The sequence below is a fragment of the Trypanosoma brucei genome, assembly GCF_000002445.2.
Source record: "Trypanosoma brucei brucei TREU927 chromosome 11 chr11_scaffold01 genomic scaffold, whole genome shotgun sequence".
Classification (NCBI taxonomy): Eukaryota; Euglenozoa; class Kinetoplastea; order Trypanosomatida; family Trypanosomatidae; genus Trypanosoma; species Trypanosoma brucei.
This window is the reverse complement of record NT_165288.1, coordinates 2,487,811-2,511,325: the sequence shown is the minus strand read 5'-3', so window position 1 is coordinate 2,511,325 and position 23,515 is coordinate 2,487,811. Positions and strand designations below refer to the sequence as shown.

General features: G+C 49.1%; 8 protein-coding genes across 8 annotated transcripts, besides 6 other annotated features; all 8 read right to left on the bottom strand.

Moving 5' to 3' along the window:
* Nucleotides 1-4: 4 nt before the first annotated feature.
* Tb11.01.1100 (helicase) lies at nucleotides 5-3,034 on the bottom strand (the record flags this gene model as incomplete). The annotated part of the gene is made up of 1 exon (XM_823904.1): nucleotides 5-3,034. The coding sequence occupies one exon, from the start codon at nucleotides 3,032-3,034 to the stop codon at nucleotides 5-7; it is 3,030 nt and encodes a 1,009-aa protein (XP_828997.1).
* Nucleotides 3,035-3,312: 278 nt separating this feature from the next.
* On the bottom strand, nucleotides 3,313-3,948 carry Tb11.01.1090 (hypothetical protein, conserved; the record flags this gene model as incomplete). Its single annotated transcript, XM_823903.1, has 1 exon — nucleotides 3,313-3,948. The coding sequence occupies one exon, from the start codon at nucleotides 3,946-3,948 to the stop codon at nucleotides 3,313-3,315; it is 636 nt and encodes a 211-aa protein (XP_828996.1).
* A 363-nt stretch (nucleotides 3,949-4,311) lies between these two features.
* On the bottom strand, nucleotides 4,312-7,083 carry Tb11.01.1080 (tRNA pseudouridine synthase, putative; the record flags this gene model as incomplete). The annotated part of the gene is made up of 1 exon (XM_823902.1): nucleotides 4,312-7,083. The coding sequence occupies one exon, from the start codon at nucleotides 7,081-7,083 to the stop codon at nucleotides 4,312-4,314; it is 2,772 nt and encodes a 923-aa protein (XP_828995.1).
* Nucleotides 7,084-7,556: 473 nt separating this feature from the next.
* On the bottom strand, nucleotides 7,557-9,239 carry Tb11.01.1070 (hypothetical protein, conserved; the record flags this gene model as incomplete). Its single annotated transcript, XM_823901.1, has 1 exon — nucleotides 7,557-9,239. One exon carries the CDS (start codon nucleotides 9,237-9,239, stop codon nucleotides 7,557-7,559), a length of 1,683 nt encoding a protein of 560 aa, XP_828994.1.
* An 871-nt stretch (nucleotides 9,240-10,110) lies between these two features.
* Nucleotides 10,111-10,137: a sequence feature (AT_rich).
* A 1,052-nt stretch (nucleotides 10,138-11,189) lies between these two features.
* Nucleotides 11,190-11,229: a microsatellite.
* Nucleotides 11,230-11,358: 129 nt separating this feature from the next.
* Nucleotides 11,359-11,406: a microsatellite.
* A 29-nt stretch (nucleotides 11,407-11,435) lies between these two features.
* Nucleotides 11,436-11,458: a microsatellite.
* Nucleotides 11,459-12,304: 846 nt separating this feature from the next.
* Nucleotides 12,305-14,596, bottom strand: Tb11.01.1050 (hypothetical protein, conserved; the record flags this gene model as incomplete). Its single annotated transcript, XM_823900.1, has 1 exon — nucleotides 12,305-14,596. One exon carries the CDS (start codon nucleotides 14,594-14,596, stop codon nucleotides 12,305-12,307), a length of 2,292 nt encoding a protein of 763 aa, XP_828993.1.
* A 707-nt stretch (nucleotides 14,597-15,303) lies between these two features.
* On the bottom strand, nucleotides 15,304-17,310 carry Tb11.01.1040 (hypothetical protein, conserved; the record flags this gene model as incomplete). Its single annotated transcript, XM_823899.1, has 1 exon — nucleotides 15,304-17,310. The coding sequence occupies one exon, from the start codon at nucleotides 17,308-17,310 to the stop codon at nucleotides 15,304-15,306; it is 2,007 nt and encodes a 668-aa protein (XP_828992.1).
* Nucleotides 16,663-16,683: a microsatellite.
* A 429-nt stretch (nucleotides 17,311-17,739) lies between the features above and the next one.
* Tb11.01.1030 (protein kinase) lies at nucleotides 17,740-20,316 on the bottom strand (the record flags this gene model as incomplete). The annotated part of the gene is made up of 1 exon (XM_823898.1): nucleotides 17,740-20,316. One exon carries the CDS (start codon nucleotides 20,314-20,316, stop codon nucleotides 17,740-17,742), a length of 2,577 nt encoding a protein of 858 aa, XP_828991.1.
* Nucleotides 20,317-21,150: 834 nt separating this feature from the next.
* Tb11.01.1020 (hypothetical protein, conserved) lies at nucleotides 21,151-22,395 on the bottom strand (the record flags this gene model as incomplete). Its single annotated transcript, XM_823897.1, has 1 exon — nucleotides 21,151-22,395. One exon carries the CDS (start codon nucleotides 22,393-22,395, stop codon nucleotides 21,151-21,153), a length of 1,245 nt encoding a protein of 414 aa, XP_828990.1.
* Nucleotides 22,396-23,252: 857 nt separating this feature from the next.
* Nucleotides 23,253-23,287: a microsatellite.
* Between the last annotated feature and the right edge of the window lie 228 nt (nucleotides 23,288-23,515).

The window sequence follows — 23,515 nt, the reverse complement described above, 5'->3', positions numbered from 1 at the left end:
TGTGTCACTGCGGAAACCCGTCCTCCAAGAGTCGCAGTGCCTCACGAAGCTCTTCGGCTGTAACTTGGGAGACATCATCATGGGCTTCGTACATGAGTTTTAATGCGGTGCAACTCAACTGTCGTGTGTAAGTTGGAACCTTCGGCTTCAGTACAGGCCCCATGAGAAAGGGTGCATCCAAGATGCTGGTCACTCGTTCTTCCTTAATGGGGGGAGGGACGTTTTCTTTTTCCAGTGACCGGCAATACAGTTCTTCTCCTTGGCTGGTATTTCCACCGCTTACGTTTTCTCTGAGATGAGAATCCTTCGCTATTGCATTTCCCCCCCTGCAAGTGCGAAAGAACTCATGAAGATCATCCGCTAACGACGCGTGTGAGTGGTGGACCCTCAACTCCTCGCGGCACCATCTTGACAGGGATTGCTGAAGGTTCATTTGTTCAAAACGGTCGTCCAACAGGACCATCGCACCGAAATCTCGTGAGTGACGTATGCAGCGTCCAAGGGCTTGATTAACAGCGCGGACCGCATCATTTACGTACCACTCCTCCCCACTGTATCTCCTCTGTGCTTGCACCGTCCACGATTTCAACGGCTGTAAAGGGACTCCCACACACACGACAAGACGGGCCATGCAATCCGCGAAGTCAATCCCTTCACTCACTTTCGCTCGAAAAACAGAGGCGAAAACGGCTGGGCCACGAACTGTAGCCTTTCGGAAGCTATCTAGCACTGAAGGGAAATCAGCTGCTGACTGACTCTCGAGGAAAACCTGCGGGAACCTAGAAGACTTTGGTGTTCCTTCCATCTGACGGGCTGCGTCACGGTAACGAGAAATGAGCTGCAACCCGATGGTTTTCATTACGGTGTAGTTGGGCATGAAGACGAGAACACCTCCAAGTTCCACTTTTTCAACAAGCATAGCGAGTGTCTCCACAAGCTGACTAATGAAAGAAGGATCCTTCAAACTCCCGTAGGTACAGTGCAACGGAGTGGCATCCACAGTATGTGTGAGAACCCCCAATCGATACTGATGCTTCTGTGCCACATGCAATCCTTCATAAGTTGCCATACTGGAAGGTGGTATTCCCAAGTCTCGTCCCAACTGATGAAACGGCGCAAGTGTCCCGGAGGCCAACACAACACGGTGAGCGGTACTCAAGATGTGCTGAAATGCCAAACTACCATCCAAACATCGGATACCAACAATTCTTCGTGATGGCACAGCTGACTCAACCCCCTCGGTGTTGCCGCCAGCCTCACTGCTTGGGACGCTGTCTTGACCGTTACGGTTTTTTTCTGGCAATGGGTCACTGATGCTGAGGACAAAGGCGCTCGGTTTCTGGATGATAAAGCGCATGATGAGGATCCAACGCTTCATAAGTGAAAGACAAAAAATGGAGAACTGGAATGGATTAAAGGTGACCCCCAGAGACATTATAATCCCGTAAACTTGCCGAAACATCGCTACACCGTCTTTCGATGCTGAACTCTCTGCGGTCCCATACCCTCGACGGCTGCAGCTAGAAGCGATCGGTATGTAATCCGTAATGCAGCGGCGTAACACTTCTGCGAGGGTTTCGCCTGGAAAGATTGCGTTGTTCTCAACGTCATGGTTACTTTCACTTTCCTCGACATCTTGTCCCCCCACCGGCCGGGAGTGTACCCCACGCTGCGTTTTTACCGACGGTTGCGCAGGTGACACGAACTCTGTGACGGCTTTGAATACGTCATACAGTAGGGAAAGTAGCTCCACAAGTGTCCATTTGGTTAGTTTGAACTCGCGCGGGTAGCTGAGCGTCGCCACCGCCACAGTGGGTTGTATTAGAGGCTCGATCTCATTTAGGATGAGACGGAGCGTGTCCACTGACGTCTCTACGGATAATGCATCTTGACACACTTGCGGGACGTTGTGTGCCTCATCAAAGATAATGATGGAGTGATTTTTTAGGGCAGCCTCCATCTTGCACTCATGACGAATGAGCGGGTCCAGAAGATACTGATACGTGGCAAAGTTGATGTGGGCGAAGAAGACAAGGTCTCTCGCGGCATAATACGGACAACACTCCATTCCTACACCTTCGGTTACCAAATCTTCAATATCCCACACTTTGTCACTCCGTCCTTGGCTCAGGGGGTGAGTTATAGCCTTACTACCAAGGACACCGTAGCCATGAACGGCTTCGCACTGACCGAGAGACACAAGCTTGTCACAGACTTCACCAAGGTTGTTTCCCTCTATAGGAAGCGTCTTGTTTGCACACGCCTTCAGCACATGTTGGTTTATGCAGTATTGCTTGCGGCTTCCCAGGATATTCATTTTCAGTCTCTCCAGACCTTTGAGTTTACGCAGTTCCCCCACACACTGTCGAAGCTGCGCGTGCGTACGCGTCACGTAAAAAATCGTACATGGCGGCGATTGATGCTGCTTGCGGAGTTCCAACGATCCTTCAGTTACTAGCTCAACACGCAGACGTTTGCCGTTCGGTGGCCTGAACTGCCTCAGAAATAACGACGACACACGCCAAGCTTCTTCACCGTCCGCTGTATTTGCTTTCAAACCATTCGACTCTTCACTGTGTTTACTGTCTTCCTTGCAGTGGCACCATTTACGTGACGACATTTCCGTTCTTGACAATGAGGGCAACACTGGGGGACCCCTACACCTCCGCAGGCGAAAGTGCTGCTCCAGCTCCTGTGGTGTGTGTTTCTCCAACCCTGCCTGGTAGCGCAACACGCTTGAAAGCAATGCCAGCGTCTTTCCACACCCGGTGGGAACCTCAATCGCCGCAATGGGGGTGTGCCGAGGCCAGGAATTAAGAGCCAAATGAACAGTTCGCATCATTTCCCTCTGCACTGTGTAGGGCTCGAAGGCCATAACATATGGTTCCTCGTCCTCTGTCATCGTCAGGCCTGCGTGCACACCAACACGGGAGGACCGTGCGGAGCTGAGGGCGTGCCGCCTCGTGGTGAATTGGTGTGTCTTACGTTGTAGGCGTGTGCGAAGGGAAAACAAACAAACACAAAAGAGAACCATGTGAGCGTGCTCACCAAATCCTTTCCAAGGAATCAAAACAACAGGAATTAACGAGTTTGAAGCTACATCATCTCCCTCAAACAAGACACCATGCACAGAGGAGTGAAAAAATTCAGCTGCCAGTGCAACCTGAGTTTTGTAGTAATGTAACACCACCGCGATTTACCTCTTTTCCAGCATTTACTTACTTCAGTGTCCCAGCTTCTCCTTTCCCAGCCCTTTGCCTGCCATGCTGCGGTTGTGTCCACGTGTACGGGCAGCCGAAAGCAGCGGAAACCTCATCCACCGTATGAGGGACGCCTCAGCAGAAACTCTGGCACCGTAAATGACGAATCTGCAACATGGCTGACGGCACCTTGCTTTACTGCACTGTCCGAATACCTCGCACGCATAATACCAACCCCTTCGTCAGAACTTCCCATCCCTCTATAGTTGTTTCGCCTAACTGCCGCACCCCCAGGGGTTGTATTCACAGTGGTAACCTCCTCTCGGTACAGATACACACGTCTCCGAGCCAACTCCTGCGCTATGAGGGCAGAGAAATCACCGTCTCCCGCCTGAAGGGCGAGATGCATCCGCATTACAAGTTCTTCATTGCTCAGTCGGGAAATATCACTATTTGCCATGACCCGTAAGGCATAATACCGAGGGAACAATTTCAACATAAGCCTTTCCCACCAACTTGTTGGTGTGTATGTCAGCTGAATATGGGAGGTGTGGGGAGCCGCCAAGCCAGCCTCGTCGACTCCGCCGTGCTGTGCGTCGCGGTGGCGCTCCTGCCGTTGTTGCCTTTCATGAGCCTCTTTCAGAACTGTGATGAATGCACAATCCTTTCCTTCCCAAAGAGAGGGGTCGTATGGCGGTGCGTCCTGCTTAGGGGTCCGTCCGACTGCTTCTCCCACTGAGCGATACATGCGTGCGTAAACACTAATGCGTAGAGACGAAATTAAACTTATATACGAGTGAGGAAAGGGGAGAACCAACTCAAACCCTACTGGGCAGCTATTTAAACCTGCTGCTTGCCTATTACTAGATGCACACGGGCGAGAAAAATGAGCCGCCAACCTTTATAAGGCCTGACCCCTTCCCAAAAAAGTACAAAACCAAACGACGGGCATTATTGATACAAAAAAAGAGAGGTTGAACAGCAAAGGGAACCGACCAGAGTGTGCAATATACACGCCTGCTTTCCCACGAGCACATACAAGGGAAATGCAGGGAAGAAAGTCCATTTTACTGATCATTTGTTCTGTTCAGAACTCTTAAAACAAGTCACATCACCACGTCACGTTCCACGTATTCTTGTTAATGGTTTTAAACGGCACACGAGCCGTTTCCCTCCTTTGAACCTCTGCACCGCGTTTGATACGTGGCGTGGTTTTGGGTGCCCCGGGGTAGCGACGCTGCCGGCGGAGGACTTTAAAGAATATTTTCTTCGCCTTAGCATTGGGTGGAAGGGGAACTGTGTGCCCGGCGTAACAGCTCACTTCGCCATCTTTAAGTGTTTTGGCGAGTGGTTTCTCAAATAGTCGCAACCTCATTTCCTCCTCATCTTGTTCCCGGCGGGCCATATTCCGAATCAGGTGCCGTGATCCCCAACGATGTGCTTTGCGCACAGGATCTGCACTCTCCGGTAGAAAGAGCGGCCCGGTATTATAGTCCCACGGCTTGACATCCCCAACAAAAGGTAGGACGTGCTCCTCATTCACAAACCCAACACCGTCTTGAAATCCTTCGTATATGTCTTGCAGGGATGTGACGTATCCAGGATCGCGGTTTCCAAACTCCCACATTGCATCGGGAGCGGGAAGGGTAAGAATATCAGAGGAACCAACACAACGAGCTTGTTTCATGAGCTCTGTAAGAACAACATTAGCGTAGCTGCCACGCTCAAGAGAAAATTCAAGCGTCAACTTGCATGACTCAGTGTCGTAGTCATACCGCAGGTTCATTGGTTTACGAATAATAGGGCGCGGTGGCTCAAAGAAGTCGTGAATCCCCAACCTCGAGTGGCGGCTGTGCCATTCCAGGTGGTACTTTTGACACACCTGAAGAAAATACTCCCCTACCGCGTTCTGCGGCAACCGCATGGAATTGAAGGAGAAACCAGGATGAATAACATTCATAATGGACGTTCTCTCTCTTTCTTCCTCAGTTTCAACGAGATGAATACCCTGTCGGTACCAGTCAGTCCGTTCTTCTGGTGAGGTTTGCACACGCCGCAGCACCTCGGGTAGAACCATATCACCTTCCAAAACCTCTTTACCACCGAAGTGGTGAAGCCGAAGTGTTAGCACTTGGTTCCACAAGTAGCTACAGAGACGCTGTGCTGTGAGACGCCGACTCATCACGCTCAAATCAAGATACGCACCTTGTAACTGCAGAAGTATCAACTCTTGCTTCTTGCTCACGGGCCCACCATCGGTAGCGGTCAACGGGGCACCAAGGGAGGGACATGCAAGAAATGGAGCCGTATCCAATTCACTGGGTTCTATTGCGATGGATCGAAGACGCCGTACGATATTGCGACGATACTCGTCTTGTACTGGGTTCGGATATTTTTTTTCACGCTGTAGCAGTTCTCGGAGTGTCAGCTCACGACTGGTATACCCGAGAAAGCGGAACGCGAAAGCTAACCAGTTTTGATTTAGTATAGCGAAAGCAGCATCATTAGTCCCACCAAACCACGAGAACCGCTGGCATCCGTAATAGTTCGGGAACCCATGCGTCTGGAGCTCGTACACCGCCTGTTGAATGCATGTCTTTGGCACCGTCACATCTCGAAGGACAATTTTAAAGTGATTACCGAACAGCCGCCCAGGAAATAGTGGTTCCGTATGATATGAGAAGTCGGAAAGGGTCATTGCCCACTTCTTCTTGCGGAAGACACGATTTGCTTCTAGCGCTGATGCTGGAGTGACATTTTGCAACCGGACCCTTTGCAGCGTGTCCCCAATGTAGTCCTTAATACCGGCTACGGATATACAGGAGGGGTGCATTCGAAGAGTTTGAGCGATGTTGGAGAGCGCGACGCTGTGTGCAATATGCTGCTTACGGAGGTAGCACTGAAGGTAAAACTTCCCCGTCCTAAATTCGCTCGAATCCTCATCCTGGCCGTTTCCCTCTAGTCGAGATTTATTTCGTGAGGCTGCGCCAGACAGATTACCCGTTAGGGGTTCCACCCCCGTTCTTTTGCTATCTCCCTCGCCGCTATCTTCCTTCATTATTTGTTTTAACTGCCCTCCTATATCGACGGTAAAGAAACTGTTGATGCGGTTTTCACCGCTAGCCGTGCTGCCACCATGCACATATTTGGTATCTGATTCATCAACTGAACGAAAACAATCAGGAAGTGGTGGAATAGTCCAATCGAGCTCGCGGGAAAGTGGTTTGCCATCTTCTCCCTCACTATCGTAGACCATTTCCGTGACCAAAAAGTCCTTCCAATGCTGCCGAAAAATTCCCGAGAAGCCCGGTGCGTTCGGTGAAACGAAGGCACCCATGCCAAATTTGTACAGGACCGCTGCTTCATCCCCGAACAATGCGGATGGATGCTTCATAATAGAAGCCATTTGCGCTTCTTCCCTTGCCAGGATTTCTTCATCTCGCGACAAAAGCTCTCGCTGCTCTTCTTCCCACTCGCGCATCATCCGTTGCATCAGCTTCAAGGGAGAGAATGAGAAAATCCTACTGCATCCATCGCCTGCGGTATTGTGCGCCTTCGTAAGCTCCCCGCCATAGGGTGACGGAATAGGGCTCAAAGGTTCAGACAGTTTGTTTAATCGATTCGCATTTCGTTTTTTATTGCTTATTTTGCCGTTGCTACCGTCGACTGCGACCTTCCTGGTACACTTCGTGGAGGGATCGCTGAAAAGCCCGAGACGGTAGGTAAAAAAGTCGATAGCGCGGAGCCTGCTCGGCTCAAGTTCCCATATCCATTTTGACTTCACTGGGGAGCGAGTTGTCCACCCCACCCTCATCTTTGCAACAAATACACGTGTAAAATAAGACAGTGGGGGAAGGGAATAAGAGAAAAATGCAACCAACATCGGGACATAGGTGCATGCCGACCCAACACAGTGGCGTAAGCCGAGTGAGCCCAGAAGACTATTGCCCGCTGGGTATTGAGCACAAGCACAACCCACTTGCAAGTAAAAAGAAAAACAAAAACATTGCCGGAGACCTGTGAACGTACTAGACAAATGATCAAACTACATGCTCGAAATCTCGCCGAGTACGGCAGCATATGCGCTACGTATAGAGCCAACGTACAACCGTCAGCGCACCGGAGCTAAGAAGGCACAAAGTCCCACCGGGTGCAACCAGGTATACTTTTCTTCTCTTGAAGCCGCACCCTTATCCGTTATATATCTACCCACTTCCTTCTTTCCTGGCCACCGAAATCGCGCGATGTCAGCTTCACCAGGTCAGCGATCACGGAGGTCAAAGTTGGTTATGGAGGTTACTGAGAGGATATACCTGGTGCAACCATCATACTCAAAGTTTTTACGCACTGATCGCTCTAAGAAAGCAGTCTCGCACCGCTGTCCAACTTGTCACGCTTCTGCAGCCTCCCACTTGGTGGTGCTCCCTCTTTCACCTTCCTTGACAGGTCAGTCCCATTACTGAGAGGTCTCATTCGCGTATCACCGACGCCTTTAGCCCCGCGGAGCCCGGGTCGGCCGGGGGCGCCTTCGCCGTGGATTCCTCCGACTATGTTACGCGGCCCTGGGGAAAGAGATGACATCGTAGTGTTAGGTGAGTATGGCCCTGCTTGTGCAGGAGATGAGCCGTGTTGATTTGCGGACGGCTTTGCGTGGAGTCCTGACTGGTCAAAGTCCTCCATCATTTGTTGGAGCTCTTCCATCAACCAGCGCTCAAACCCATTCATCACGCCTATATTCACATAACCCTTCGCATCAACGGACTCTTCCACTGCAGCTGGATGTGTGCTCCACACACCTGGCACGCTTGAGTCGCCCTCATCATCGTATAACCACCCACCCTTGGGGGTTAAAAGTAGAAAAGGTTCACGCACTGCCTCCTCTTTTGGGCAGTACATAGGCCGTAGTCCTCCTGGGTACAAGTTCTTTGCTAAATCGAACCACGCAAGAAGTGCGTCAGCGTCTTCACTACTCACTCCTTCAGCGCGGCTAAAGTTGGCGGTGCCTCCGGGGCAAGAGTGGCAGGTAGTGTTCGTCAGCGAGACGCAACAATTGCAACGGCGGCAGACAAACAAGTACAACGATCCCACGACGCGCCACGCCCACGCTTCCACTTCCTTTTCATGCCACGAAAGTGGGGGAAACTTGATATTTGCCTCTTGCTTGGACGCTACATGGGTTTTGAGAAGCTCACCCCGGTGACCAACTGAATTCTTAGTCACGCGGGGGCACACAGGGAGCCTAACATTTTTATACCGCCGCTCTATGTGTTGTAGTTCCTGTTGATCAAAAAGAGCACCACAGAGACCACACCACCGAAGACTACTGGGACGACCCTCCCCGAAGCGGTCGCACAACATGTGTCGGATTAAGGCTGTCAGGAAGCGGCGGTTTGGTGAGTCCTCCGCATGCCAGTCAAATAGTTTTAGAAAGGCCCTGGCGACATCGCCCTCCGACATCATGCTTGCAAGCCTCGCCAATAGTTCCCCAGTAAAGCAGTCCATGTTCACTCCCGAGAGAATAACCTCCACTAGGTGATCCTTGATGTAAAGGAGGGTCATTTCAACTAACTGTGTCATGTGCAAAAAGTTTGACGACAACGCTAGCGACACGGCATTCTTTGGAGTAAATGAACGTTGCTTCCCCTCCACGTAGGCCATAAGCCAAGAAAAGGTGCTCATGTCACAGTTGACATGGAGTGGTATGGGGGGCTTCTCTTCTTTACCCTTTCGCTTCAACGGCTTGGTGGCCTCGTGAGCCTTTGTCTTGCTGTTTTTCACGGAGCGTGCACCGGTCGATGACGCCCTATCCAACGACTTTTCTTCCCGCGACTTTTGGCGCTCTTCTTCGTCGAGGTAACATTTGATGATAGGTGTGAAGTACGTCATGGACGACTCGAGCAAATGCAAATCACATCTGAACACACGCATTTCGTTCGACTGCTTGTCATAAACGCTCACCTCTACCAGCCGCTCACACGTACCACGGGGCGACTCGCAGCCATCATCCATTGTAGAACTCCCTTCAAACCTGTTTCCCATTCCCTTTTATCGGTGCGAACCGGGTAGCAGTGACAGCAGCGATTTCAGCGAGCAAACAGTTGTGAGCGAAGGGGGGGGGACAGTAATTTACAATAATTGCAGCAGTTTCACTAAATACTAAAGAGTTAAAGACAAATAATGGAGGGTGAGAGCAAGAAAGGTGTTTAGTAACCATCACGGGAACCGAGGATCTTCCACCATTCGGAGGTGTCCGCTGCCGCGACAACAAAAAAAAAAGGGCGCACACAGCAGAAAGACAAACTCAAAGGGGGATGTCATTTGGTGAGGTGGAAACGGCGGAAGTGCGTGCGAAGGATTTAACGTGCATCTGAGAGATTCACTTCATGTGTGGACGTCAAAAGACAGAAAATGCTTGTAGAGAACCGTGTTGGCGGTTGTCCTTCCACAATACGATGGGAACGGGAGGAAAGAGAAATCACCCGCCGCGACAACCTCTTCATGTTTGTAATGACGACTGTCTGCCCCACTGCCCTGCTGATCACCAGAAACGATATTGGTTAGGCCCCTTGATGTGGATGGAAGCTTCTGCGGGTGAGTATAATAAACCACGGTCCGGCCACTTCGCATGGATTGCTCTAAAGCAGCAGCCGCAGTGGCTTCAGAATCTCCCATACTATCGATGCTATACCTTGCAACAAACCGGTGCTCTCGTCTGTTTTTCCTCTTATCGCTCCTTACTATTTCCCTGTGCTGTACTTTACTACTACAGTCAAATGGTAGGTGATAAATACAGAAGCCACAAAGTGTGCAGTATTGGAAAAAATAATATAAGCGGTGTAGGAAGTATTGGAGGTGTGAATTACACAAGTAGGTGTTTTCAGTGGGGTTATGCATATGCATATGCAAGCGCAAATATATATATATTTATTTATATTTACGAGTGCGTGGCTATGCAATCATGGAAAGTGTGATGTACGATTCACTGAACGGTTTCGACCCTTCTTGTCCTTCCCATCCGTCTCGTGGCTCCAACAGGAACTCTCTCTAAGCAGTCGTGGGGGCTTTACGTTCTAAATTATGCAAATGAAGGAGCAAAAGCAATCAACTTTGAAAAGTGATTTACTTTTTAAAAAATAACTAGTTAAAAAAAACCACAAGGCAGACAAAAAACTGTGAGAGTGGACAAAATATTTCCCTACCCCCGTGGTAGGTCGCTTTCCGCTTCTCGAAAGCCACTTACCATCGCCTTCTCTCCTTCTAAGGTTTCTTCTTCCACCGCCCTTTCCCTTTTCCTTCCAACCTTCACGTGATTATTTTGTTTCCCCAACCTTCTTTTCTCGACTCATCGCCGCACCATTCAACTCTTATGCATATGCGAAAAGCTGCATGCAGAACAGGGGACGATATAAAAGAAGAATGCCAGCTCTTCACAAAAATAGAATCGCATAGTTTCCCCCCAAATTTCCTCTCTCCTCTTTCATGTAGTACCGATATCACGATGGCAGGAAGTAAGTGAAAACGAACGAAAAGGTAAGTGTGTGCGGGGAACCACCAACACCATGGCAACCAGGAAAAAAAAAGGAAACCAATGCGATGAAACAACTGTAGAGATAATTATGTGCCGCCAGCCCCGAAGTCACAAGGGCCGCGCAGTCACAATCGCACTAGTGGATTCTTTTCATGATGAAGTCACTGCTGTCGTTGCCGCAGTTTACGAACCTAAAAAAAAAATACTTCACCCCACTTTCAACAAGTGGCACCGCACCAACCCACCCGAACTAGAATCAAAATGCAGAAACAAAAGAATTTAACTCATCCATATAAAATTAATGGAAAATATTTTCATGCGCCGCCCACTCTGTCACAGGTGAGATGAGCCTTAAGGGAAAGTGAATTAGAGGGATGAAATCGGGCACACGATCGAGTTGGAAGGGGGAATGCCAACAGCAGCAGCAAATCAAAACATTGCCTAACAGGACTGCGTAGGTAATAAATATGTTTATTCATATCCATATATATATATATATATGCACAGTACACTCCCATGAAATTCTACAAGGTGGGAAATATCCTTCCTGAAGGGCTCATAATTACGTCAACTTTAACAATATTCACCCTCTTCTCTCACGGTGTCCTTTACCGCCAATAAGGACGAGTCAATAATGATGATGATAGTGAAAGTAATGAAAACAATAATAACAACAATCGCTCACACAAAAAAGAAAAAAAGCAAAAAAGAGAAGAGAAGAGAAGAGAAGGGCCAGAAAAAGAAGCAGAAACACTGGAAAAATAAACTGGAGTGATTCTTTATGATAGCCTATTGAAATGAAGGAGAAACAAGGGAGGAGAGGGGAAATAAAAAGAAGAGAAGGGCGAAATGTTTTCCTCTTTTTTTCTTGTTTTCTTTTGGGATTCTTCACGATACTCCACATGTTCAACTTGTTGTGCGCCCCCTTTCTACAGACACCTCCACCTGCTTCAGTTACCTCTTTTACATTTATTCTCATTCCTTTCCCTTGCTTCAACTTCATATCCACCCTTGACACACCTTTGCGTGTGTCGTAATTCCACCTTTTTGAAAGACGTTAGGCAATCACAAAAAAAAACACGGCAATGTGTGAGAGAAAGGGTACGGAACTGCGAGACACATAAAAAGACTGATCACGTCCCTCCAAAATCCGCCCATTCAAACTGAAATGGATGTTTGCGTTTGCGTATAATATGCTGGAATTCATTTCCAATGGTTGACAGCGCCCGTGGCACGTCGAAAATAAAGGAGAGGACATGCAGAGCGATAGAAGAAGACGGAAAAGAGAGGGATACGTGAAGGCGCACGTACACAAAAAAGATACGAAGAATGCAAGATACATGCACAATTCTAAGTTTGTATATATGTACATGCAGTGCAGCAAAACAAGTTGGAACCCTTACCATCGTTTTCCCTCTTCAAGGGTGCGGTTAGTTGGACCGTTAATCACTTGCCCGTGCTGTCTTCGTAACAGCGAGCGCAGTGACTACTGCAGCGACCTCCACCTTGCGTACATCGTCCCTATCTCCCCCTTTCCTTCCTCCATTCTTTATTCCCCACCTTCTTTCCTCAAATTTTACGTCCCCTCAGGCTGTTCGCCTCCTTGCAACAGACTCAACAACGAAACTAACTGCGCACACATCGGAACGGCGGAAAGAAGAAGTTCATCATCATTCATTAACTTCCTAAGTGTGTGCATGAACACTGTGTTGAAACGAGGGTTACACCGCTCAATCTCTGAGCGCACCACGAAGGCATCTACAACTTCCATTGTCTCAACGAACAACTCGCGGGTTGGTAATAGTTTCTCCAGTGCTTCCCGCAATCTACCCGCAGAACACCTGAGACTTTCCGCAGCGAGACGATTAGTGCCTGGCACACCAGCTGTGCAGCTTGGTTTAGTCGCGTCTTCTCCCAGAACGGAGATTGTCCGTGAATTTGATTGCCCCGCCCTGTTCGTTCCTGACGGATATGTACCGGACGAGGTTTCACTAGTTTGGTAGGCCGTCGTGCCACTATTTTTGCTACTGGAAGGATTTGCACACGACACAGTGGTGGTGGGTGCACTTTCTGTGACCTTGTATCTGTCGGAGGGATTGGCACGTGAGTGCGGCACCTTGGGGCTAATGCCACGGATGCGGTATATAGATGCTGAGCGCTTCGGTGTAGCTGATGGTGGTGTCCGCGGGTGTCGTGTCGCACTGTAGGGTCTTGGTGTGCTTCCATGCACCACCGGCCCTGCCGCTGCATGCGTGAGTTCATCCGAGAAAACCCTCCTGTGTGTATCCCCTTCACTATTAAGTGGTTGTTGCTTTGCTTTCGTGTCTACATTTGGTGACCGCCCCGGTGGTGGTGGATTTTTTGGAACAAATATTGCCACACCATTGTGTTCGCTATACGAAGTGCTATCGTCTTTTGCGGCGGTGCTCTGCTCTCTCCACTGCTTGATGTACTTCCGAATATCGTGTTTCATGGACTCATCTTGGTTCTTACGGATTTCCCGCATCCTATTTTCATGAACTCGGTGCATGGCATGGGCCTCTCGCTCCAGAGCCTGTTGCCTTCGCTTTTTTTCTTCCAATTCCAACCTATGGGCATTACGCGACCGCTGAGACGGAATGTTATTCAACATTCTGGGCATCGCAAGGTCCCTGCGCGCCGAGCTCGGCACGCGCTCAAGAGTTCGATTTTTTTGTGGTCCGGTAAGCGTTGAAGAGGACGCGCGCCGACGGGGAGATGGCCGAGCTCCACCCGACCTGTCCCGTGCGTTTGTTGCCTTTGCATCTCTCCTCGCTCGCGGTGATACAGCTCCACCAGTTGCTGGCGTGGGTGATGCCGGGCGTGACCTTGACGTTAACGGGGTTGAGTTCATCCGTTGCAGCTCCTCAAATTGCTTCATCGCTTGGTTGTACCAACTTGGTTGAAGCCTGTTACGCCAGGCATGTTTATGCGTGCTTTGGGTCACCTCATCGAAGTTCGTCTTACTAAGGTCGGTGGTGAAGGTGTCATACTCATCCAACGATGTCATTCCGATCGGCTCCTCCATAACTGCGGAGCGCGGAGTGAGAAATCGTTCATACGATGTCGGAGTATTCACATCCGCAGACGACAAGCATGAGATACTGCGTTCCCGTGTGATTTCCCCCAATTTTCTGTTAACCTCTTCAATGTTAGGTCGCTTCCTCATTATGGGGTTCATCATGGACGCAATAAGTGTCCGAATGGCGGCTGATCGACGATCAAATGAGGCGTTAGCTGCTAACAACTTCATTCCTACGAGTCCTAACTGCCAAATATCGCTTGCTTGGGTGTAATAATACCGGCCGCGCAGAACTTCTGGTGGGTATTCGTGGTGCAATTTAACACCATACGTCTCACGCTCCTCAAGCCATTTGAAGTACAAGACGCGTGGTAGTGGCAAACCTACGCATACCTCTTTACCGTCGTCCACAACAAAAATACGATCAATTAAAGGTCCATGAAAACATGCCACCCTGTTGTTGAGGGGAAGGTTGTGGACCTGTTGCACGACCCGCGCTATATTTCGCATCCACCTCAAGGCAGTAACCTCATCTAAAGGACAGGAGATTTTCTCGTCAAGGTACTCCTGCAGTTCCTCGCCAAGGCAGTAGGAGCTCACGACACTTATGGAGGAGCTCTGCCGCATGGCCACGTACAACTTAACCATATTCGGTATATTTGCCGAAGCAATAGCGTTGTACGTCTCGAGTGTTTTGTCCACATCGGATTCCGCCCACGAGGTGACGTTGATTCGCTTAACAACGCGGAGTTCCCCTCCAGCCTCTGTGTCCTTTACAAGAACCGTGGAGGAATTCGCATTTGAGCCCAATACCTCCTTTTGTAGCATTTAGCCAAGCGAACTCAAAGGTGCGCACGAGCAAAAGTGTGAGCAACAGAGTATACCACTAAACTTCGAAAAGGTAAAAACAAAACACCGACACTATCCTGAAAACAAAAACGAAATAAAAATGTTCGAGTGCTTGTGTATATGTACAACGAAGCGAATATAACCTAACGGATAGGTAACTTTTCCCACAGGTGGGAAACGGAACAATTCTAGTCACTGAAATTGATTCTGACTTCTACTTACCTAGTACTATGCACAGGATAATCAAGAATGATAACGAAAACGAAGGCAAGCGTGAGAGTTGTTATACTCAAGAATTGAATATGCCGTGTGTGACCCTGTGTGAAGGGAAGAGTAACGGTCATCAATAATATGGAAATACTAGGCGATAAAAAGGATCAGCCTTTCGTGGCCAGAAAGTATCACCAGAAACATCCTCAGTGGCGACACCACGCTTCACACACACAAACAAACTTCTGTATCCTTCTCAAAAGTTACCTCGGTGATGATTTCTGTTAGCGTCAACCACTCGCCGCAAACCCACGCGTTCTGGACTCAATGATGCTGCGCCCATCCTTCCGTGCATGCGGAAGTCACAACCCAAGAAATTCCACGCTCGGTATGCTAACCGGTAGCTCAAGTGTCACCATCATCAATGTTTTTATTCGCGTGATCACAACAGTGGATTCACGTAATGTTAGAGTTCTTCAACCTACGCGCATAACCTTATCACCAACAATCAAAAAGTAGTCCTTAAGTTCGCCAAGCACCCTCTTCAACCCGTGGCGGTAGAAGTGTCTTTGAAGAGGAAGCGGGACGCGACGCATCAGCTTGTGCGCTTCAATACCGCCCTGGGGAATAAACGAAAGAACCATCCTCACAATGTCTTCGTTCTTTAAGTGCAACGGCTCCAGCTTTGCTCGCTGAACCACCATCACAGTGGGATCGTCGGGGTAGGGCCAGGTGGCGAAGTAGTCGGGATACAATGCCAAATGTTCCACAAGCTTCTCCAGCTCCTTTGGCAGTGCATCCCTTATGGAGGGCGGAACGAGCGACATCACTTCACTAAGTTCAGCACACTGCATAAGCGGCAACGCGTCGTACAGCTCCCGTACGGCCCAGTCAGCAGAACTGCTTTCCTCCATTGTGGCTGGTATCTTTAGTACGGGGTCACTAGGGGAGAGTGAACTCATCATAAGCCGCTGATCCATAAGAGTTTCTGCGCAGGGTTCATACGTTGGCCGGAACTTGTACACCTTCATGCTGTCCACAGATACCACAATCTCCTCGCCGTGCAGCCGCAAGAAACGCGGGAAGGAGCGACATTTTGCTTTTACCTCCGTTTTTTCTACGTTAGTAAGTAGCGCGTATAGTTTACCAGTCGGCACAATGGCAGCTGCCTTCTCTGACTCTTTACTGTAGTCCTTTCCCTCGGCCTGTGCATCCACCAGTTGCTTAACCTTCTCGTATATAGCAGGTAGGGGTGAGGTAGTAGCGTTCAAATCATCCAATGAATTTGGCGCACTGCGAAACGGCCGAACTCGCAGTTTGGAGTCAGTGATCTGAAAATATTCTGGGTATTTCTCGAAGAGACCCGTTACCCCGAGACGAGGATCAAAGGAGGGATGGCGGGAGACGATATCTGACACATCCTGCAGGACGGTAGCTATTGGAGTGTATTCGATGGGCATTCGTGGCACTATGAATTGAATTAAGTTGGCCTCTGAGTGTCGTGGTGGCCTTCGACCGCGGGCGAGTTGGCTCAATATGTCATTGCTGCTCAGTCCAGTGGTGTAGAGAGAATCAGCTGCACCCCGCTTAGGGTGTGAAAAATCGGGGCGGAGCCGGATTTCAGTGTTCCCGTGGCTGGCACGTATGTCAATGTAGTGACGGAACCGCTTGAGATAATAAAGAAAACTACTGTCAGCAAACTGCTTTGTAATTTCAGACGGCAACTGGTCGGCTACCATCTGGTGTTGTACAAAGAAGGTTGGAATGAATTCAATTAACATATCCAACACTTCAAGAGTTGTTTTCGCACCCGCACCACCTCGCGGAGGCAAGCCCTGCTGCTGCTGCTGCTGCTGTGAAGCTGGACCGCTTGCACGACCAACGGAAATGGGAGGCGGTGGCGGCGCAACAGAAGCTTTGTTACATCCATTCCCCTTGTCACAACTGCTTGCACCTGTTGTGATGCGCGAGAGCAGGCTCCCCCTGACAATAACACTGTCCGATAGATATTTCTCTATGTACTGAAGGGGTGTCCCCTCACGCTCCATTTCCTTCCGTGCTGCCGAAGGAAGAAGGTGGATGACGCTACTTATGTGAACAAAGGTGTTGCCTACAGGCAACAGTGGAACAAGGAGCGCGCGGATTTCCCACGGTGCATAACCACCAGCATGTGTGGATGCACCGCTATTTCCTCTGCGAAGGTTCCCGATCCCTACAGCGGTACTTGCATCCATGGTATCTGAAGCGTTCCTTGGTTCTTGCTGTGCATTAACTCCACCGGGCTCCGCTATGGTAGGTTGTGCGATCCCCTGAGGCATTAGCTTGCGGTCCTCATCAGAGAGAACCAAAGTCGACTTGGTTGTGGCTTGTGATGATGTGCTTACGCGTTTCTGGGTGTTTGTGATGCTAGAAAAAACGATCCTTCCAGCAGTTGCCGTCATCCGCTTGACGGGTTTTACAAACCTCAGCGCACTGGAGAGCATGCTACACGATGCACAAAGAGAAGAGTGCCGCGGTCACCTTTTTCTTTTTACCTCTACTTCTGTCGTTCTCTTGTCCTAGAAATTCGTCAACTTGTGACCAGAGAATGATTAATAGCATATGAAGGTAAGAGTTCGTTCGACAAATGGCAATAACAGAGGGGTGTTTCTGAAAAAAAGAAAAAGATGCGCTATGAGAAATCGATACCCCGAACTGTACAGCAGCCGTGCCACGGCAGAGAGATAGAAAAAAGGTGCCGCCAGACTGTCCCACCTTATCAGTCACTAGCAGCAGATGGAAGCACATTGTACGGCTCCAACAGTGAGATGAGCGTGTTTGGGTACATTGGAGGCAACAGGGAAGAGTAGCAACGGGAGAGGCCCAGCAACAGCCCATTATTTAACGGGGCAGGGAAGCGTATAGGCAAGAGATTAGCAGGAACCCGTCCGTTCCCATGTGAGGACGGTTTGTGCGGAGATGTCTTCACCTGGGAGCGCGTTACACGCGGTAAAAAGTTTCAACACTTTAGCCCCATTTTCTTTCCTCTCACGAACCTCAAAAAAATACTTTTGTGTACTTCCTGTAAGATTCGGACAGAGGCAGCCGTGAAGCCTGTGAGTAATGATATTGCTCCCTGGCTTGATCTGATACTTTCCGAAACTGCCCGCGTACGAGTTGCACATTTCTACCAGATCCTCTCTCACGGCACGATCCACGAACTGTTGCCGCAAATGTGGACGCATATATGATGTAAGCTGCATGCTGAACTGACCCTCTGGGAAGTACGCTAGCACTCCACACACTGCACTTCCCCAAGGATGCGTGATCTTTCCATCCTCCGTTTGCATCTCTACCTTGACAACATTCCAAACGCCGGTTATATCCGGTGGGTTTGTCACTCCGTCAGATACCTCTTCCTGCTGCTGCCCTATCGGCAGATGCGGCGTGGGCGGCGTCCCCTCGCTCACATGAGCAAAGTTACTAAAGCGATTAATCAAAAGGTCAATTGTAGCACGTGTCACTCCAGGAGGTTTGTATATAACAGCCCACTCCGCCGTGAACTTCCATTTGATGTATTTCATATCATTTCCCATAAGATCAAGCTGTATGGGGGCAGATATTTTTTTACCTTCGAGAGCAGCCCAATCGATTGATGCAAAGTAAGGATGAGCCTTTATTGCCCCTGCGTCTTGCAACCTTGCTTTTGGATGGCTTTGAAGCAGTTGTTCAATGAGTGAGGCGGCCTCTGGCGTGAAACACGGGGCTGTGAGGTCCAACTCCGCCTTCAACACATTGTTGTAGATTTCACAATTGTACGCCGAGTAAAACGGCGTCTTCCCACTCAGCATTTCGTACAGCATGACCCCCGCACTCCACCAATCCACAGCCTTCGTTTGGTACTTCCCCTGAATCGTTTCTGGCGGAAGGTACTCCGGACTCCCCACAAAACTGCGACGGCGTTGCCGTGAGAAATTCATGCGTGCCAGCCCAAAATCTGTCAGTTTAAGATGTCCGTCTTCTCCCAAGACAATGTTTTCGAGCTTGACGTCACGATGGGCAATGTCGTGACGGTGCAGATGTTGGAGTGCGAGTACAAGTTCAGCAATATACAAACGGACATCCGATTCAGTTAGTTTGAGTTTAGGGTAAACACGCGAGTGCATGTCTCCACCAGGGAGGTAGTCCAGTACGAAGAAAAGATGGTAGTCAGTCTGAAATGCGAAGTGACATGTTACAATGTACGGATGCGAGGGTAAAGAGGACATGATATTCTTCTCCTCCCTGATGTACTCGATCATTCGCCGCTTGTGAATAACACACTTGTTGAGCACTTTCATAGCATAAACCTTGCCATCTTCACGAAAGATAACTTTCATCACTTTGCCAAACGTGCCACGTCCCACAGTTGTAACTAACTTAAAGTCAGAAAGTGTTACATCTGTTCGCACGTGGGACGTACTACCGAGTAAGTTCAACGGGTCCAACGCACCACCAGCAGGTGCGCACTGAAGTATTGGTGTTGAAGCCATGGGAGTTGGGGGATATTGGGGTTTACAGGTCTTTCGAGCAAAGTTTTCATAACATTGAACACATGATCTAGCGACCTCTCCTTCTTCAAGTTCGACTGGGTGCAAACAGTCGCGACAAAACTGTTGCCTACAGAAGAAACAACGATGCGGATACAGCACAGAAGAAAACTCAGCGTTACATTGCCTGCACAAGGAGCCTGGTGGCGGCACACGCACGTCCTCAGCTTCACTGTTGTCAGCTGATGGTAAATCTTCACATTCCTCACCGCTCTCTACGGTCTCTCCTGGAGGTGATTTGCAGGGCTCCTCTTCTTCGTCCCCGACACCATCATCCACTCGATCACTTTCACCAACAGCAGATGGCCCAAGCATAGAAATCGATTTATCGTTGAGAGTTGAGGCCGCCCCTAACCGGCTCGCACTCCCTTCGCCGTTCCTGTTTTCCAAGTGGAGGTCTGCCAACGAGTCTGGCGTTGCAAAGCCAATTAGCGGTCGTATGGCCCTCCTTTGGTGCTGCGCAGGAACCGCGCCATCGTGAAGAAAATCGTAAATCACGGTTTTAGCAACATAAAATACATTCCCCGGGACGAGCAACTGGCGGAGGTAAATTTCCAAGTGCCTCCGCCGTTTTTCTACGAGGTCGATTGACTGGTTAGTTACTTCCGTCCAGTGGCTACCGCAGAGGACAGGAATGACCCCGTAGTCACAGTGCCTTGAGGATCCGCGTGAGCATAGTTGTTTCAGACTCTGGTCAAGTGCCTTAAATTGCTGGTAACGCCGAAACACCTGCCACGTCATGTTTCGTTTTGTGCACTCAATCACATACTCAACAAACGTCCCCCGCACCCTGTACTGCGGAATCTCTACGGATGTAATGTTGTCTGTCATACTAAGCTCAAGTAACGACCTGTGATCAGCGGTACTGAGTTCCTGCTTCCCCTGAAGTTTCGTGTCATACCGGAATAACTTGGATAGCATTTCAAGAACCGCCCGAGTACGGTTTTTTTTAAAATAAATATTCGGGTAAAGAAATCGGTATACGTATATGTATGAATGGAAAATGGTGCAGATAGAAACCTCCACAGCAGCGTGTTAGACAATTGGCTTCCTTGTAAGGTTTCTGCTGAGTAACCCTTTGGATGCCGTGGCGCACCTGGCGTTTCCTACAGGTGGAAAACTACAGTGGTGTTAACAACGCATGAGAAGTATAACACACACATAAAAGAAAAGAAGAATGAAAACAGGCTGGTGGCGCAAAACGAGGTTGGCGGACAGTCGGCAAGATGCAACACCATATTAAAAGCAAAAGAAGGATGTGCAATGCGTTATTTTATCTTTAATGTTTTTGAAGTTTAAGCACAATGTTGCATGCACAAAACGCGACTGACTTCCATAAGCAACAGGTTAGCCACTTCCTTATTATAAAATATACAAACAAAAGAAGTAAAGGAAAAGTACAAAGAAAACGAAAAGTATACACCGGGGTTTCAATGGAAGAGGGGGGGGGCGGTAGGCAGATTAGCTTCATAACTGACACCACGTAAGGAGGCGCAAAGATTAGTACGGAGATAACGTATATCCCTTTTTGCATTTCGCGTCATTTTTAGTAGAGCCGAATCTGCCAAATATGCAGCCGGCCAGTTCGGACATTTGTTCCCCCTGCGTCGTTGCCAGTGCCCAGAGACATACAATACCCCACATGCACATCCGTGCTCAGTGGGTTGATGTTGAGAAAACAGTAGTAATGGTGAATGATAACACCGAAACGAAACGTATACAGAAACTGAATCTCAAAAACTTGGGGAGTCACCCTCACGCCTGCGCCTTATGAGACGAGCAGCCAAGCGGATACCCCGTGAAGGGCTTCCACACACACGAAGACATTCCACACAGCTCGGCGCCGCAAATCGTACACGTGAACTGCAGGGGAGACCCGCAAAACAAACAAGTCCATAATGCCGAGTTCCGCCCTTTGAGTGTCAAAGGATCCACCGCAACTACCTGATGACGCTCGTTGCCGCTTTTCCTAAGAAACTCCTCAAGTGAAGCCTTATATTTTCGTAAAGCTGCGTCTGAGTGCTCTCCCATAACAAGTTCTATGTTCCCCTTCGCAATGTGGGCTGTGCAGAAATTCATCTCCGCCTCACAACCGTACACAACCTCTACAGAAACATTGAAAGACTGGGTGACCTCCTCCTTCGGCTTATCGGGCGCGTCCACACTACGTCCATCCCCAACGGTATTCTCGTCTTTACATTCCGCCACCTCTTCATCTTTTGTTCTGTCGGTTTCTCCACCCGTGATGGTTTTGCCCAACAAGTACTCAACGAAGCTAAGGGACAGGTGCCTGTACATCGTAACAGTACTTATCATCGGACTGTTCACGTAACCAACAAGTACAAAAGGAACACAGGTCCAGTTATTAAACACTTCACTAGATTCGAGTGTAGCTGTGCAGTTTGGGAGACTTTTGGCTCTCGGATAACGGTCGGGCACAAGCTCTCCGTCAACATACACTTTGATCCCAACAAAAGTGTCGCAAAGCGGCCGGTCGTAGACTTGTTTAGCGAAGTTCCACAGTCTGATTTTCTGCTCATCTGTCGTTGGGGTCTCAGGAAGTGTAGAAAGCGCCCCCGGCACTTCCCCTAGCGTTTGTCCAGAGGGTGAACACGCTATTTGGTAGTGGCATACACGCAGTCTCCACTGATGCTCAATGGAAAGTGGAGTGCTATAGAGGTACGCCATGCCGTACACATTGTCCTTGCCAATAACTGCCCTTGTGAGCAGCGGTGGGGAGTTGCCAGGGAACTCACCCAATTCCGAGGCGCCAACAGGAACGGGGGTCCCGGCGAAAACGATGTTTCCCCGCTGCTTTAAGTGAAACTCGGTAAATGCCATACGTGATGTTTCACTAAAGTTTTTACCATACCATGAGTCTGTTGGAACAGTGGGAAGTGCCGTGTTGCTGGCATCCCCTGTAAACCCGTGTTGACCACTGGGAGTGCGATCACTAAGGTCCTGAGGAGACATTCGCACTCCACTTTGTTGACATCCCATCTTGTCTCTTGTCTCTCTTTCTTGCGTTTCCTACTCCGCAGACGGGCGTATATATGCAGCTGGTTTGAATTGGCATGAAGAGGAAGGAGATACTGATGAAGCATCTTATTCAGTGGGGTGTCGTATCACCGCCACACGTACAGTTATCAACTTACCAACCTCACTCTCACTCTCACATCCACATATAATTTCCACACAACAAATAATGGGATTCACATTTCTTCCTGCCATCAGCTCGCTTTCCTTATCCATTCAGGCGCCATCCTATCACATGGGCAGCGTGTAACGGAGATATACCTCCAAAGCTTTACGTTTATTCGCATGTCTCACGCTCTATGGTTTAACTGACCCGTTTGGATGATCAAAAGGGCAGCCGAACATGGCAGCTGCAGGGAAATATTTGTCAGCCCTTGCACTGATGCATACTCGCCTACAATTGACCGACTTTACACCAATACCTCGATTGCGCTAAGGTCTGTTAGTGCATCAAACGCATCACCTGTGGATAATCGATGAGATGCACGTGCCGATGGAAGTGCGGGAGCGCACGGGTATGCAGCTGGAGTAAAAGGTGGAACAAGGTGAGGGTTTGTGGGTGTTTGAGAGAAACCACAAATGTATGCAACAAATACACAATAAAGACATGATAACATGGGGAATGAAGGGGGGAAAAAGAAAGCAGTAGAGAAAGGTTCACGGCACCAAAAACAAAGGAAACTGCAATACACAAGAGTTAGCAGTGTAACCGCAGCCGTTAGAAACCGACTAAATGAAAGGTAGTTGATTTATTTATCATCGTCGGCTTGCGCTCTGCCAAGTAATTGCACGTGCACAAGTAGTATTAACAATCTGATGTGTTATATATATATATATATATTTATTTATTTATTTAACCTTTCGATGGCGAAAGAAGTAAAAGACAAACATACGAGCAAAGGGGAGGCACACCAGCGCTTTCACAAAAACCACTTTTTTTTAAAAAAAAAGACGAATGGGGTTGGATGAATGGAAGTGAGCAACATGGCAATGCTATAGGAAAAAAGAAAGCATAAAGGAAATGACACATCAGCGCACAAAGTTTCACAGGAAGTTTGCCATAAAAATATCTACATGATTGTAC